The following is a 16,286-nucleotide window of genomic DNA, read 5'->3' on the forward strand; positions in this document are numbered from 1 at the left end:
GTGAATCACTTCCTTCTTCTACTTATGTGACTCACATGATTTACTTTCCACTTTTTGGAGCTGATGAGCTGAGAATATGCTAATTCATAAGTATTTTATGGCTCTTTATAAAAACAAAAAAAAAGAGCTGTGGAAGCCACTGCTGTGCTGATGCAGCATGCGCCATCACCCGTGGGGTCAGTATCCTTCAGCGCCCAAGTAAAAGAAATTCTCTGCGTTTATCCAGCTCACAGTATGGAGTGAATTTAATTCTCAGAGCGTATTGGATACTTGACAGTGGGCTGCAACTGTGGATGAAAACTATCCAGTATGGATGTGAAGAAATATCAGTAAATTCAAGAGTTCATCCAGAGTTCAGTTTTCTTTAAACTATGATCCCAGAGCAGCTCAGAATGATATCAAGATGGCAACAATTCACCCCTGAAAGTCTAATCTAAAATATTTCAGAGGGTCTTTTCTGTTCACGTCTCATGGGATTCAGATAAGCAGCTAAGCATAATGAAGTTCACATTTGTTTTTGTAATGAAAAATCAAACCAAATCAAGACTGAAGCTTTAGTGTTCATTGTCTTTAGACTGAAGCTTCAGTCTTGATCTAAAGGTAGTTTTTAATCTGATGTTCTTTCATATTCTGTGTCTTGGGAATCAGACCAGTCATGCAAAGTCTGGAGCAGGTGGGAATGCCTGGAGCAAGTCAGACTGTTTTCAGGCAGGACACAGAGCACATATGTGAACAATAATAGGAGAAAAACTATACATGCTGGAAGTGGAATGTTCCTGTAGGGAAGAAGTTGTTTTCTCCAAATATCATCTTTATGGTATAAAATCCTCAGTGATTAGAAGCAGAACACATAAAAGTTTGTTCTTCCTCCTTCACACTACAGAACATTTGTAGTCAGCATAAATTCTCATCAGCTGAAATGTACTAAAGGAAGGAAAGAAGTATTAAACAAACTCTTTACATTTTATAGGTTTAAACTTTTTTCCTGCATCAACATTTCATTTGGGGAATGCTCAAAGTAACAGCCAACACACTGTCAAACAGCCATACATTACCTCCAGGCCTGTGTTACGTGTCAGTTTTGGCGGCTCGTCATTGACTGGTATGACAGTCACTGAGATGGTGACAGGGAGGCTCCGGCGCTCAATCTCATACGCCGAGGCAATGAGTGTAAAACTGTCCTCTGTGCTCTCGGTGCTGTCATGCATGTAGTAGATGTGTCCGAGTTTCACCTGGAGGACACAAAAAGGATCCAGTTGTCACTCAGTTCGGAATCAGACTCCACGGGTAGGAAACATCACAGAATAGGAAAAGGCAGAGTGAGCCTCAAAGAAGGAATAAAATATTTTACAGTGACAGTTTTTGTCTCTCAACACCTCTATCCAAAGAACACACATCCTGCAACAACTGGAAGAAACTCATTGTAAGAAACAAGAATTTAAGACCAGGTTTTCTTCCAGAGCTTAAAGAGATACTGCACACTTAAATGTGTTTTTTGATCTGTGAAATAAATTATATGACTCTTCTTTGATAAAACATATTATTATAATTATTATTATATGCTGGTTTTAATATCACATTTATAAAAAAAAAATCGGAAGGTGTTAACACCCTCTAATCAAATGTGGGTGGCTACCAGTGACCACATGTAAGTGGTAATCTGCGTTCATCAACTTTATGCTGAAACTAAACCCCTAAACCACCATTCAGAAAAACACCCCACGCTCTCCTGACCCTCTGCACTTTGCTGCATTTGTCTTCCCCACTCTCTCTTCCCATTATTATAGGAAGGCAAAAGGCCCCAAAATACCTGGAACAAACACTTGAGAAGATGGGAACATTATTATTGCCACATTGGCTTGAAGAGCACAAATTCATTGCAGAAGGTCTTTGAGGTCGAAGTGCAAGTGTCTTCTTTTGGTTGCATTATGGGAAGTGTATTTCCCAGTGTCAAACTAATTCTTTAAAGGTTTATTGAAGAAAATATGTCAGCTGGTGAACATTTTACTCTGTCTGTAGTTCACACACTGTATCTGTTGTTTTCTTTGTAAACGAATCACATATCTTTTCAAAGTTCAGGCTATAATCAGGTCTTAAAGTCTGCCAGCAGCACAGGGACAAGACGATTCTCCCCTGTGGGATGAACCCTTGAGGGGAACCAGATGCACAATGGAATCAGTCACCCAGTGTCTAGTGAGCTAGATGGAAAACAGCACCTGTGGCCACAGGACAAGCCAACGCTGTTGACTTTCTTCATACAGAAGAAACTCAGAGCCCAGCAGCACCCTTTGTTCTTGTTACTCCATGCTGCGGGCTGGATCACATAATCTGTCTACCTTTTCTTTTCCTCTGATACTTTTTGACAAATTTACAGAATCAGGGTCCTTCTTTGCACAAAGGACATTTAGAAAATTTTAGAAAGAAGTCTGCTGTGATGAGACGACCTGCCTCAGAGAAGAGGAAGTGCCAAATTGATCCCATATGATGGGCATCATTGTGGAATAACAGGCCCCTTCATCATTACTGATCGGGGAAAGTCAGGGAGACAATCAGTCTGCTTGCCGGGACAATAAACAGTGGGTGGGTGTTGGACATGTGGCCTTCAGATTTACTCAGAGAAAGACTGATGTGCTCGTCGATATTTGATACCAGCTGCATGAGCTATTATTACGCGAGTTATACTTTCATTAGTGATTAATGTGAAGTCATGATTGATGCTTTACAGACTGTATTTTGGGAGAAATTAGAGGAATAAACCACAGAAGTTTGTTCACTTTGCTCCGAAATCATTTTGTGCCTTGTGCTAAATAAAAGGCGTCTGTGTGGACTTTAATAGGTTTCCACAGATGGAAGAACTAATGAAGACCTGATGGAGAAGTGAACCTGATGAAAGTAAAGGTGTATTAGAGCAAATTGTGTCAGATTTCCTGTATTTCTTCAAGTTGGATCCCACTCAGCGCAGCATATGTTACTGAACATGTAGGTAATGCAATTGTTCACAGAGTAAATCAGAGTCAGCATTGTGGTTAGAGGCAAACACCATACACTGCCTGACACAGATTCAATGCTGATGTGACACATCTGGGCCACATAGCAAATAGAGTCACTTTACATACGTGTTAATGTTCACGCAGGAGGCACAGTTTTTCTTACTGTACAAAGCCTCTGTGCACTAACCTCAGTGAACCACCCCCCAAATAATGACTTTATCACAAAATGACTAGTAAGTCCCGTTCTCAGGGGCGGGTAGGGGGGACTCTCCCAATAGATCTTACAATAGCATTGAACATAGCAAGAAAAAACACTGCAATAAGAAAAGTGCTCACACACCCAACTTTATCTTTGGAACGATTACGGTCTGGTGTAATTCCCTCATTATCTACTCACCACTTTGCCGACAGAGGGGTGGGTGAAGTGTTTGAGTCCACAAAACACTTCTGGAGTTTCAGGAGTAAACAGCGTTGCAGCCAAATCCAATACAATTGAAGTTGAACTGTTGATCAGTGACCTTGTTTCGAATTGAATTTGAATGTCAGGCTTACTGACACTTAGACGACACCACAGGAGCAGTATGGAGGCATTTTATGTTTTTCTTCTGTTGTTTTTTTTCACATTTAAAGAATCGGTCACCAGTTCTTCAATTGTATTGGATTGGCCACAACACTGTTTACCCCTGAAACTCCAAATGTGTTTTGTGGACTCAAACCCTTCACCCAACCCATAGTGGTGAGTAGATAATGAGGGAAGTTAAATTTTTTCAGTGAACTATCCCTTTAAGAAGATATTGGTGAATGAGGCCCATTGTGTGCACCAACTGTGACGTCGACGCCTCTCCCTTTCATCCTTGCAGTGACTCGGTGCAGTCTTCTCCTTTTCAATACGTGTTGTTGCAGAGAAAAATACAACCGCTCCGCCATAAAAATCAAAGAAGAAAAAAGTACACAAACGGAACAGTTTTGGAATTGCTTGTTTCCTCCTTGAGCATCGCTTTAGGCTGGAGGTCACTGCTTTCCTTGACAAACAAGTCACTGAGGTTTATCCCTAGCTGCTCGCAGTCTCGTCTTTATCAACAATCTCTTGAATCTCCCTCCAGGAGTCATCTGGGGATCTCTATACACCATCAATAACAAGGGGTCAAAAAGATATAGAGACTGACTCTTGACTCCAACTTAATCAATGTTGCGCTAAACACACAAATCCAAAAGGTTGGGATGTTCTCGACTAGCAGAAATGATGCCACATACCAATGGAAACTCATTTTGGGGGCGTGTCATTTCTGGCACGCCCCACCATTTGCAAGAACAGCAACGGCAGACATATATTAAACTTTAATCTTCAATGTGGTACAAGAGCTGACAATTTTTTTCGAATAGAACAAGTATTCTTATTTCTCTGGCATTTCCATGATGGAGGACGATAATGTCGATCTATGCCTTTCCACTACCAACGTATTCCCTTCTATGTAGCTACCAGACAGATTCAAGTTGTACATTGGGATCTCTGAGCGACAGTTTTAGTGCGTCTGGCAGTGGCAAAGCACAGGAGGTTAGTGTGCACTTACACATTATTATAGGAATATACTGGGCCAGTTTATTTTGGCTTGAGGCGGTCCAAAGGCATCGTCAGTTTTTCCACAATGGTTCAGCAAAGTAAGAGTAGCGGCAGACCAGTGTCGATGCAGGAGCTATACGATATGTGTGCAGACATGTGTGCTCCTCCAAACTATGTGGTCCACTCAGAATGCATGAGGTTTTTCCACTGGTAACTACTCATGCATTTTTAATATTTTCCTAAAGCTGGGGCCTCTGAACCACACGGAGGGAGAGCAGATAACTGTGCTGCAGCAGCTCCCACATCCTCCCTCCCCTCTCTACAACACAACAAATCCAAAACAGCACTGAGCAGTGAGTGGGGAAAGTTCCATAGTGACGTTGTGCTGTGGTAATCCTCTTAAACAACCACCATGATCTTGTCATGAGAGGAAGATGTTAGATTTCCTAGATTACTAAAATGGGATAAAATATGGATAAATGGGATTTGGGGTCTTCTGGGAAAGTATTTGTCCCAGAGTGTAAAAAAACATGAATCAGATGAACTTTGAGGGATGGGTATGGGAATTTTCTTGAAAATCAATCAAATGCAGCTAATCCTTAACATGTGGGATAGAGAATCAAATGATTTGGTGGGTTTGACAATTCATGTGGTCCACATTCCATTCACTAACAATTTGGTGCAACCAACTGTTTGCTGGTTAAAAGTTTTATAGTTTTATTTGATCTAGCGAATCTGATAATAGCAGGCATAGCAAAACCAAAAGAAATAACTTTGAGGGTAACTTTGAAAACAGTGACGTAAACCAAAGGGGAAAACATAATTCTTAAGTGGCTATAATCAATACTTTCACATTAATAAAAGATCATGTGACAAACCCACACATCGTTATTATTACAGATCTACTTTAGTGCAGTATCTATACTGAAATAGTGAATACTTCACTTAAATTCACCGGGGGATCAGAAACATAATTCATTCAATAATATTGTATCTGCTGGATGTGTAATTAGCCAATGATTTGCTCACGTCCATCATATCAACTTCCGGAGTGATAACATGACAGTGCCATGTGTTATTTACTTGTTCGCTCCACTAGTGCTGGAATAACTGTTATTTAACATTTAAGCAGCAGTGAGATGTAACAAAGTATATTTACTTCATTCGAGTAGATTTATTTCGGATACTTTTCACTTATACTCCCCTACATATATCAGAAAATATCTGTACGATCTATCCCACTACATTCTTTCAATGCACTGTTTTACATGTTCACATTGTTTTATATATTTTTAAAAGAAATCATCAACGAGAGGTGAATTCACCATTGATCCTATCAGAGCAGGCCGGTAACAGAATACCCCGCCTCCTTCAAAAGAGCAAAGCAGCCTACAGAGGCAGCATCACTGCATTACACCTGAAATTAATTCACCAATACTCAGCCACAATGATAATATATTAATAAATTAGTTAAAGCTACAATCAGCAAGTAATTTAAATTTTATAATTTCAGTATATTTATAGGCAAGTATAAGCACATACTTTGAGTAAAGTAAGAAAGTTTATGTGGTACTTTTTTTTTTTTTACTTGAGTAAGTTTGGTACTTTTACTTAAGTAAATGTTTGAGTTCTTCCTCCACTCCTGTGTTTACGGATTAAATATCTAACATCCCATTTTTACAAACACTAGATGTAAATATAACTGAAGCATTGCAGCAACACAAGCCAAAACAATACATAAAGAAGATAAGAGCTGGTTCATTAGCCACCAGCAAACATACAGTCCCAATGCTCTTTAGCCTGCAGCTAATCATATTAAAAACAATAGTATAACATCATATTATTGAGCAATAAAACTTCCCTTGAATGTTGATCAAAACGTTTCTGATAGTCAGGGCAGGGATCATGTGAAAGCAAGAGAAAAAGCCAGTGATATTTGACTAAGCAGGCAGGAAAATGTGATTCTTTATAGGTTTTCTTTTTTAGACCATATTAGTAAATTTGTAATATCTATATTCCTTCCATAAGGAAATACATACCTCCTCCCATGTGAAGTAAGAGAGTTCGTCTCCATGAAGGTAGCGGATGTCCCCGTGCTGTGGCGGCTCTTCCACCACAAAGTCTATGTTTGCTGAGCTATAGAAAGGATGAGAGATGTTAATGGTCTCTGCATTAATGACTCTGCTGAGGCCTTCCTTCACAGTGAAGTTAAAGATCTGGATGGGGATGAGCCGGGGGACGATGTTCACAGAGATCTGTAGGTCCTCCACTGTGGTAAAACCGTTACTGACGTCCACTGTGAAGGCATCATTACCCTGAAAGAAAAGGATGTTCATATAAGTTATTGATATACTAGGGTTAGGGTTAACCCAAATAAACCTTGTGCCTCAAACCCATAAGAGGCGGAGGTTGTGCTTTAGTCTGATTTTACTCTCAGTGTGAATATAAAAGAAAACAAGCTGCCACATTGGATTTAATACAAGAGAATAAATAAAATGGCACTGAACCTGAATGGATGCAGACACATAGAGAATGCGTCCCTGATCAATGTCCTCTTGACTGAAGGTGTGGATGTAGTCGAGGACAGGCGAGGCTGCGCTGTCTGAACTGTTTGTCAGCTTGACCACATGACCGAACCGTGGAGGTTCTTTAATAGTGAACACCATTTCTGTTGGGAGAATATCAGCTTGCTCCACCTAAAAGAAAAATGTGGAAAAGCACACAAGAACAATGTGGTAAAAATCTAAAATCTTGTTTTATGTAGAATGATAAACTAGCAGACTTATATACAGGACTTAATAACACCATCTAGAACAGCATAATTTGAAATGTGTTTTACAACAAACTATATCTTTACTGAATAACGATACCTCAGCAAACACACATTTGCTGTTGTTTGTTAACAACTTTTCATGAGCACAGAAAACTGCCCTGTTTACAGCTTTGTGACTGAAATGATTTTCATGGATTTTTAAATTGTTCATTTAGCTTAAGAAATTAAGGGGAACTCATAAAAAGAACAGGAAATCAATCAGTCTCACTTAAAACTCACCAAAATTAGAGACGATACGTTCAGCTTACAAAAATAGCAGAGGGCTGTGCAACTTCTCTGACAACAGTTGGCAAAACAAATCGAATCGACACATATTTTTGAAAAGCAGTTTTTGTTTGAAATTGGCAGCAGTGCTTCAAAGCTGTGATTAGACTGACATGGATTAAGGTGCCTTGTGTATTATGTATTGGCTGTGACAGAATAGCTGGTATTGTTTTTACCTGTGTGTGTGTGTGTGTCATCATGAGAGGGACCTAACATAGAGGCAGTTTGGGGTATTTTGGCAGGCCTTTATATTTCTGTCTGTCTGGTGAAATTTATCATGGCAATAAAAATGAACAGGTGAGTAGTTGAGATCAAAATAAGTTTTGAAATGAGCTAAAGATGGATGGGGTGTGACGAGTTCTGAGTACTCAAGTATTAATGTAGCAGGAACTATAGAGTACTCATGCATTGAAACATCTACTGCACATGACAGCCATCACTGCTGTGGTTCTAGTCTAGTTTCTTCTGGAACAGGCACAATATGGTACATGAATATCAGTGCACTACATTTACTGTATGTTATAATAGCATATATTCAACATGAACACACAGTGTAAGCGTAATAGTACTACTATAGTATAATATGTAGGCTAATATGGAGTTTGGACACTGTTTGACAGTACAGTATAACTTGAATCAGACAATGTGACATTTGGCAGCATTTAAGCCTATGTTCCAGATCCACACACAAGTCCCCCCACCTCGGAGATATTTTAATAAACACTGGGGAGCCTGGGGCCTAGGAGTGTTTAGCAATCGTGCTTGTGTTTGACAGCAGTTCAGACAATCATACTACTTTCCATTTCATAGTAAGGACACACACTGGGAAAGCTCAGAAAAGCCAAATCAATATTTTACCTCTTGTAAAGGCCATTCTGCCAAGGCTTTGTTGAATACATATTTCAATAATGTGTGCACCAGGTGTCTAGACTCTTCTCCATTCAATGCTGCAGATTTAAGATGTGTGCACTATTGTGAAATACAAGTTATGGTGAAGGAATGACTTACTTTCAGAAATGTTCCTCATTATTTTCAAAGTCAAGTTATACACAGGGAATGGCTAATGATTGGACCAACAATTTAAACCCCATTAATTGCTTTCAAAATGAAGTGCAGACAGACTCATCTTATAAATTACAGTGGGCTTCAGGAAGCTCCTCTGGGGATGCTTAGCGCTCTGTTTTCCACACTTAATAGACTGTAATTTAGTACATAAACTAGATCAAAAGCAGCAACTGCACACTCATATTTAGCCCGGCTTTCATGTGGTTACGAGGTAGATTAGAGACAGGGTCACAAGTCATGTGAAAGCTCTTTTTTTTATATAAACAAACAATGAACTGAAAAAGACAAAGATGATGTCCGCCACATTATTTTTGCCACACTATATTAAATCAAATGCTGTCTTGTTGCATAAAGAGTCAGGAGTCGAAGCGGCTAACCATTTATTGTGAGTCTCTCCCTTATTCTCTGACCCCATTTCCTATCTCTCCTTCACTGTTTCTATTGAAACAAATTGCCAAAAATACATTTGAGCTCTAGATTATGTGCAAACGTCTCCAGTAAAAATATCAGTTATGCTCAATATACTACAATCTCAGTCAGTAAACATTACCTTGAGATGATCCTGGTTGATGATGGTGTGCTCTCCCTCATAGGAAATGATGACCTCATTAGTTATCAGCTCAGGCTCAGAGAGGTAACCTTGCTTGAATATTTTAATCCTGAAGGTACCCTCTTCAGAGTGGCCATGTGCTTGGACGGTAAAGCTGAAAGAGTCCTTGGACCTCAGACTCTCATAATTATGCTCATATGACACAACACCTTTTTTGAGGTCTTCCTGGGAGAACATGGAAGCCTCAATCCCACTCACAATGATCCTGCCATCACTAGGTGGGGAAGTAATCTGGTATTTGATCTCGCTGTCATCTCTGATGTCCATGTTGGTGTCAGCACTCAGCAGTGTGGTGTTAAGCGTCTTGGTGCTTCCATGGTCGATGACTATGATTGCATTGTTCATTAATCGTAGGTAGGCCTCACCAGCCTGGATCTCGAGGAGAGCAGTGGTCTTGTGGTAGCCATCTGACACCTGGAGTGAGAAGCGTTCCCGATCTGCTCCATGGTGAATGAAAAGAATCTTTTTGTCTTGCAGGTCAGCTTGTGTGAAACGGAAAAGAGGCTGTGATGGGTTGGACGCTGAAACAATATTGCCTGAGAGGATTCCCTCACGAGCGTAGACAATTTGGGAGTCGTTGAAACCTGAGTCATCATCCTTGAACTGGATCACATCTGTTGTTAGCAGATGCTGACCATAGCGGACCACATTGAAGACTTTATCCACAACCCTCACAGGAACATGCTCATTCTTGGTCTGAATTGATAATCTGAAAACACCGCTCACTCCTTCCTGATCATCTGAATTTTCTGCTCCTTGATCAAATGCTGAGAAATGGAACTCATCACTGCTTGTCCTGGAGCCATCATGCTTGTAAATAAGCCTGTCAAGTTTTAGGTCTTCATTACTGAAAACTCTAATTGCCCCTTCAAATCTAGGCTGCCCTGGAGGGGAGTCCCTTATCAGTCGTCCATACTTTGGCCCTTGTGTGACCCGGTAAACAAAATCTGTCGAACTTTGTGACTGCATCCAAAGATAGTTTTTGTTCAGAGTTTCCTCAGCACCCTGCAAGACAGCTAGCTTCTCATTGGTCAAAACAGGGGCATCTGCATTGGCAAGGATGTGGATTGGGAAGGTATATAGAGGAGAATACTGGTCTTCGACAATAACTCTAAAATGAAATTGGTCAATACTATCTGCAGCTCTTTGCACTCGGACCCTGTAGCTAATAGAATTGTCCATTAAGTCCTTCTGGGTGAACATATCACCCTCAGCTAGCTCTTTATCCGACAACAGGAGATGTCCTAGCGTTGGGGGCTTGAAAAGAATGTATTTTACAGTTTGTGGATCTGGGTTTTTCTCTTTAACTTCAGCCTGAAGCTCTGTGAGTCCAATACTTTGCTCTTCACCAGCCTCCATTTCCAATGGAACCAGGATAGAAACTTTAACTTGTGCAGGCATGATCTTTACTAAGAAGGTGTTGTTCCAGATGGAGAACTGCCCTAAGTGGGTGTCGAACTGAATTCGCTCCACAACAAAATCCTCCTGGTCACTTGAGTCTGTGCTGACATACCTAACATGGTTTTGATCCAGATCAGACTGATGGAAAGTTGTAACCTGCTTGTACAGTCCATCGTTTGTCATAATCTGTAGTTCTCCAAACAGCAGAGGTTGTGTAATGTTATACACAATATCTCCATTACGAGGATGAGCGATAACAGCCAGACTTTGGACTCCTATGGACGAGTTGCTTCCTTGTTGCAAGAGAAGGCCAGTGTTGGTGACAATAGTCATATGTGGCTGTGTTACAGAAAACTTTAAAGTAGTTGACTGGCTTACTGACTGTCCATCAGATACTTCCAAGGTTATTCCAGCAGCACTACCCCCTCTATGTACAAAATAAATATGTCCATCTTTCAATTCTCTGCATGTAAATTCTGAGATGCTTCTTCCTGGCTGTTGACCATTTTCAAGGTAACCAACTTCCATAGAAGGCTCTGAGGTTACAGTTACCACTAATTCATCACAACGGGTGTCAGAATCCACAATTCTGATAAGTCTAGGGCTCAGACGAGTCCTGCCATTTTCAGTGATGGTGATTTCTCCTCCACTAAGTTGTGGTATATCATTGACAGGAAGTATTTCAACTGTGAGGACATAAGCATGGGGAATTTTTAGACATTCTGGAAGATAACCATTACTATGAGTGACCACCTCTATTTCGATTTGATCTGCATGCCTATCATCTCCATCATGCATATATTTAATTTTCTTATTAACAACATCCAGTAGAGTGAACTTTTGTGTGCGTTTTGTGTTGAGGTTGATATCAACCTGGCCATACCATGGATCATTTTTGAGAGTAAAGATAATGTCTGACTGACGCATCCCTGCAACTCTGAGGTCAAATGTAGGGCTTAGGTTGTTGATATCAAGGAAAACTTCTCCACCTTCAGGAACAAGCAATGGTGTGACATCAAGAAGTTTTGTTACATTTCTGAATAGCTCCGGTGTTTCATCGGTTGGGTAGCAGTGTTCAGTTACGTCCATGTCGACATATCGGACGCTGACCGTGGGAGAAGTCATACTTGTGTCTAAGTCATAATAACTTGAGTAATCATAGTCGTCTCCTTCACATTTAACATGAACATCTTTCGTCACCAAAGCATCTTGTAGGCTTCGGTCCTTCTGATTGACTTTGATTTCGCCCAAACAACCAATGAAGGACTCAGCTGTCATTTCTTCTTCTGCCCTATTTAAGGACCCACTTTCACGAAAGACTTCCTTCATTTTCCCCTGGATTCCTCCTAAATACAGATTTCCGACTAAGTCCAGTTTTTCTGCTGAGTCAAGAGGCAGGGAGGAAGGCTGGCTATCTACATTAATAACAAAAGAATCCTGACTGATCTGAACCTTAACTCTGTGCCACTGGTCATCATCGAGTTGCACCTGGGTATTCTCCAGTACCTCCATGCCACTGCCGAGGTCCAGGACACCTTTGAGATAGCCTTTCATAATAGCAATAGCAATGAAATCTGACTCTCTGCCAGGGTGGAAAACAAGTAATGCATCCTCAATGGTGGTTTTCATTAGGAACTCCAAGACCCTTGGGGCGCCACTAACCCCGCTCCAGGTGGGGAAAGAAACAAAGGAATCAGGAGTGCTGAAACTTGTTGCCTCACCATCACCAGCCTCAAACTCACTGCTGCAGGACTCCTTTGTGTCATGGCACTGTTTAAAGGCTGTGCTGAGAATATCAAACTGATGAGACTCAAATTTAACCTCAGTCATGCATCCCCTGAAAGGGGGAATGGCATTGCTGAGGTAGGCTGCTTCCAGTTCTCCTGTGCCTCCAAGCCAAATGCCCAAGTCAATATTCAGCTGTTCCCCATCGTCATTCACAGGAACATATGTTGGAAAGAGCTCATCAATTATCATGGTGAGTTTGCCGTCTTGCAGGGTCAGTGAGATTTTGTGGTCCAGGAGGTTGTTCAGCTGTACTCCTTGGGATGAGGACAGTGTCACCTCACCAGAGCCCAAGTTCATCCGTGCCTAAAGGAAAAGAAAAACAGTTATTTAATATACAACTTAAATACATGCCTACTTCAGTAATCAAATCCATAATCAATGCGTAATGATGTACCACAGGGCCCCATAAGCACCGGGAGGCTGCAGTATACTAGTGTAAAACATAGTCTCTGATGGGATGAAGGCTGGAATAATTGGGAACTATAAAACTTACAGCTGCAAGAAAATGGAAATGAAGCTTGTGCATTGTATGAGTCCAGTGAGGAGGAAGACAAGTGACTCTCCACACGCAACATGCAGGAGGGAGAACACACATCAAAACATCCAATATTAATCACTAACATGAAACACTCAGTGACTTATAGGGAAAAGGGTAATATTCTGCAGATGAAGGGGCAGGAGGAAGACAAAGAAGCTGCTTTGCAAATGTCTTCCACCCTCATTCCCCAGTGCAAAGACATGCAGGAAGAAATTTCCCTGATGGAGTGTGGCCTGAGAGATATGCCTATGAAATAACTTGTCGCAGCCAATGTGACAGGTGCTGTGCAGACAGAGGAATTCCCTGAGAATCCTCTCTATAGTGAGAATCCTCTCTGTAGTGCGAATCCTCTCTGTGGTGCCCAAACAGGCACTGGGAATGGCAATACTACAAAATGCAATAGTACAACACTATAATATATTTGTAGTCCTGCTACATAGCAGGACTGTGTGCACACTGGGCAGAAGAGATGACCATCGGCTTGTGAGGAGGAAGAAATAATGTATCTGAAAGCATTATTAATGGTTTTAGGTCAAGTTATGACTGAAAACATGAACAAGCTGAGGGGCCATCCCTTTGGGTCATGAGATAGAGCCACAGAGACGGCAGATAAGTCAGTGAGGCTATGTCAACACAAATACTTTGAAATGGCTTTTAAAACAAAAATGATCTCTGTCTATACATGTGTCTTAACTCTATATCAAAAATGATCAGCATTCACACACACTGGGCATGTGCACGCCTATGGTGTGGTATGGTTTCAATCACTCCACTAATAGCTCTGCTCCTGCTCATGTAGGTAGTTGCAGCACCAAGAAATGCATGATTTAACTGCACAACAACTTCTGGTGAAGAGAAAAAGGTCAGCAGTGTAACTTATTATCTATGTTGCCTTCACCACTGGTAGTTGTAGCTGATGTTTGTTTTCATTTGAAAACGGGGTCATGTGATGGGAGCGAATCAGGAAAGGATACCTTGTGACTGTGAAGTGAAGTGTCCCCGATCCCACCCCCATCCCCCCTTGCTCCTCAGGTCACATTTTTGCATTGACAATAAATGTTGTTTAGCACCCTGCTTACGTTAAGTAATGTGTGGCGCTACATCTGTATGTAAACTAACACCATATGGCTATAACTGTTTTTTCTGAAAGCAGCTGTTTAGCCCAAAAGAAAATGCTGTCTTACCTCATCTATTGTCAAAGTTAGTGAACATTTCTTAGATTCTATTTAAAGGAGACATATTCTGCTCATATGCACGTTCATAATTGTAATCTGGTTTATTTCTTGAAAAGATTTTCATGCTGTCCATTGCTGCAGGTCCTCTTTTCAGCCACCAGTGTCTTTAAAGCCCCCTTCTAATAAAGGCCAGACCCGTCTGATTGGCCAGCTTGCCCACTCTGTTCTGATTGGTCAACTGCTTCCAGGTTTGAGAAAATAATGGAATATGCTCTCACTTTACCTGGCTTTGTTAGGGTGCCAGACCAGCTGCTAGGCATGCATTATGCAAAATGTGGTGCATTATCTCATGCGAAAGTATTATGTGACTATTGATGAGTTGTTTAACAAGCTTTAGTGTTCACCATAGACTCTGGGCTTTTTAACTTTCTAAAGTGCAGACATTTTACATCCACAAGAACCTATCTCACCCACAAGGGGAAAGAGAAAAACTCAAAAAAACATTTCTTTTTTTTCTTTTTATTTTCAAGTCTTTCCTTGTCTTCAGGTAGTCTCACCTGTACTTTTCCGTTTTGTAGCTCAACAAATAGGTAGTCCTCCATTCCTGCAGCCAGAAGCAGTAGCCCACTCCTTCGACTTGTCTTAATCTGCAGTGAAAGTTGGAAAGTGGAGACATCTTGGACGGCTTGTAAACTGCAGTAGCTGGCCCCAAAGTAGGACTCTGTGAAGAATGAAAAAAGTATTTCAGAAATAGGTATCATGGTTGCCCAGAAGTCAATGTTTTTATCACATAACAGTAAAGATCAGTGATTTTCACAAAATGTACACGATGCAAACGCACACACACATTTTTCACACATTCCCACATTTGCCTTTTGGCTATTTAGAAAGGCCAAAGGCACTTTTGCAAACAATACAATTGCCTGATTTGAAAATTTTCATTCAGCTCTCTACCTGGGGACAACAACAAAAAACACCTGTGTACAACTCAAACTCATTATATAACTGCTGACTGGCAACTCTGTGAAATCTAACATGGACGTTTGAGAAACAAATTAGATGGGTCTCATTACAGTACAACTTGCTCAGGACTCATGTCTGTATTATCAGGCGTCTTCCAGCTGCCTGTGGTTTAAGTGGAGCTTCTTTGGCCTCAAAGGGATTCTCTCACTGAGACATCACTCATTACCCCTGCGGACGTTTTCCGGGCATATAGAATCTTGGGGTTGCAGAATTTCCCAGGCTTGAGCTGTCTCATTTCCAACAAGATGCAAATTCAGCCACCTGCCTCGGACTGTGCTGTCCGGAGCCCTCGACAAACTGTGAACCACAGGAAGTCACTTTTCCGAGTGCACATGCTCCCAGATTAAACTGGACCACTTCCAAGACCCTGTTTCCTTGGTGTGGGTTTTCCATGGCCTTATCCAAGAGATATTGAATGGGGGCTTTCCATTAGCCACCCACTCACCCTCTTTGGATTTACAGTTCAAGACACAGAAACTCATTGGAAAACAGCAAAGAAGGCAGTCTGTAATATTTGGAATAATGGCACAGAGAGAGACACTGCTGTGTCAAACTTAGAACATTCCTATGAGTTCATGAAGGCCAAAATATTCCCTCAAAATCAACACCAGTGTCCAGTAGCCCAGCATGGCAGCTTGACGCCACTCGGCATAAATCTCCCAAAATAACCTCTCAGACATGAGTCAGAAAATAGAAGAGGAGAAAATAAGATAATAAATGCTCACATTCATACAGAAGTTCAAAGGTTTGGGACCACTTTCCCATGAACAAGTAACCATAAATGGAAAAGGCATTTTCTTGAGTCTGTTCTAAAGGTGTTCATGTGAGAGGGAATGCGTGCTAGTAAATTTGTTGCATCTGCATTAATGACACGCTACCAACGTCAAAACAGTGAGGGGTACAATTGTCCTGTGGTTTCTCATCCTGTAAGCCAACCCTTCCATCGCAGATCTTTAACAAACACGCGATATGTGGACAAAGACAATCGTTTTGATGTCAGCAAGGAAGAACGTGGGGCTTTTATCATCGCGCCTGTGC

At 41.1% G+C, this 16,286-nt stretch overlaps 1 protein-coding gene across 1 annotated transcript in view; it reads right to left on the minus strand.

Annotated features, from left to right (window-relative positions):
* Positions 1-16,286, minus strand: part of cspg4 (chondroitin sulfate proteoglycan 4) — a 69,559-nt gene that overhangs the window by 18,385 nt on the left and 34,888 nt on the right. Inside the window, exons 2-6 of the mRNA XM_020078474.2 lie at positions 14,783-14,946; positions 9,264-12,815; positions 7,059-7,247; positions 6,591-6,866; positions 1,056-1,232 (exon numbers count right to left, since the gene is read on the minus strand). Of these exons, the coding sequence (XP_019934033.2) occupies positions 1,056-1,232; positions 6,591-6,866; positions 7,059-7,247; positions 9,264-12,815; positions 14,783-14,946 (4,358 nt within the window). The remainder of the gene's footprint in view (positions 1-1,055; positions 1,233-6,590; positions 6,867-7,058; positions 7,248-9,263; positions 12,816-14,782; positions 14,947-16,286) is intronic.

This window comes from Paralichthys olivaceus, chromosome 7 (genome assembly GCF_024713975.1).
Source record: "Paralichthys olivaceus isolate ysfri-2021 chromosome 7, ASM2471397v2, whole genome shotgun sequence".
Taxonomy (NCBI): Eukaryota; Metazoa; Chordata; class Actinopteri; order Pleuronectiformes; family Paralichthyidae; genus Paralichthys; species Paralichthys olivaceus.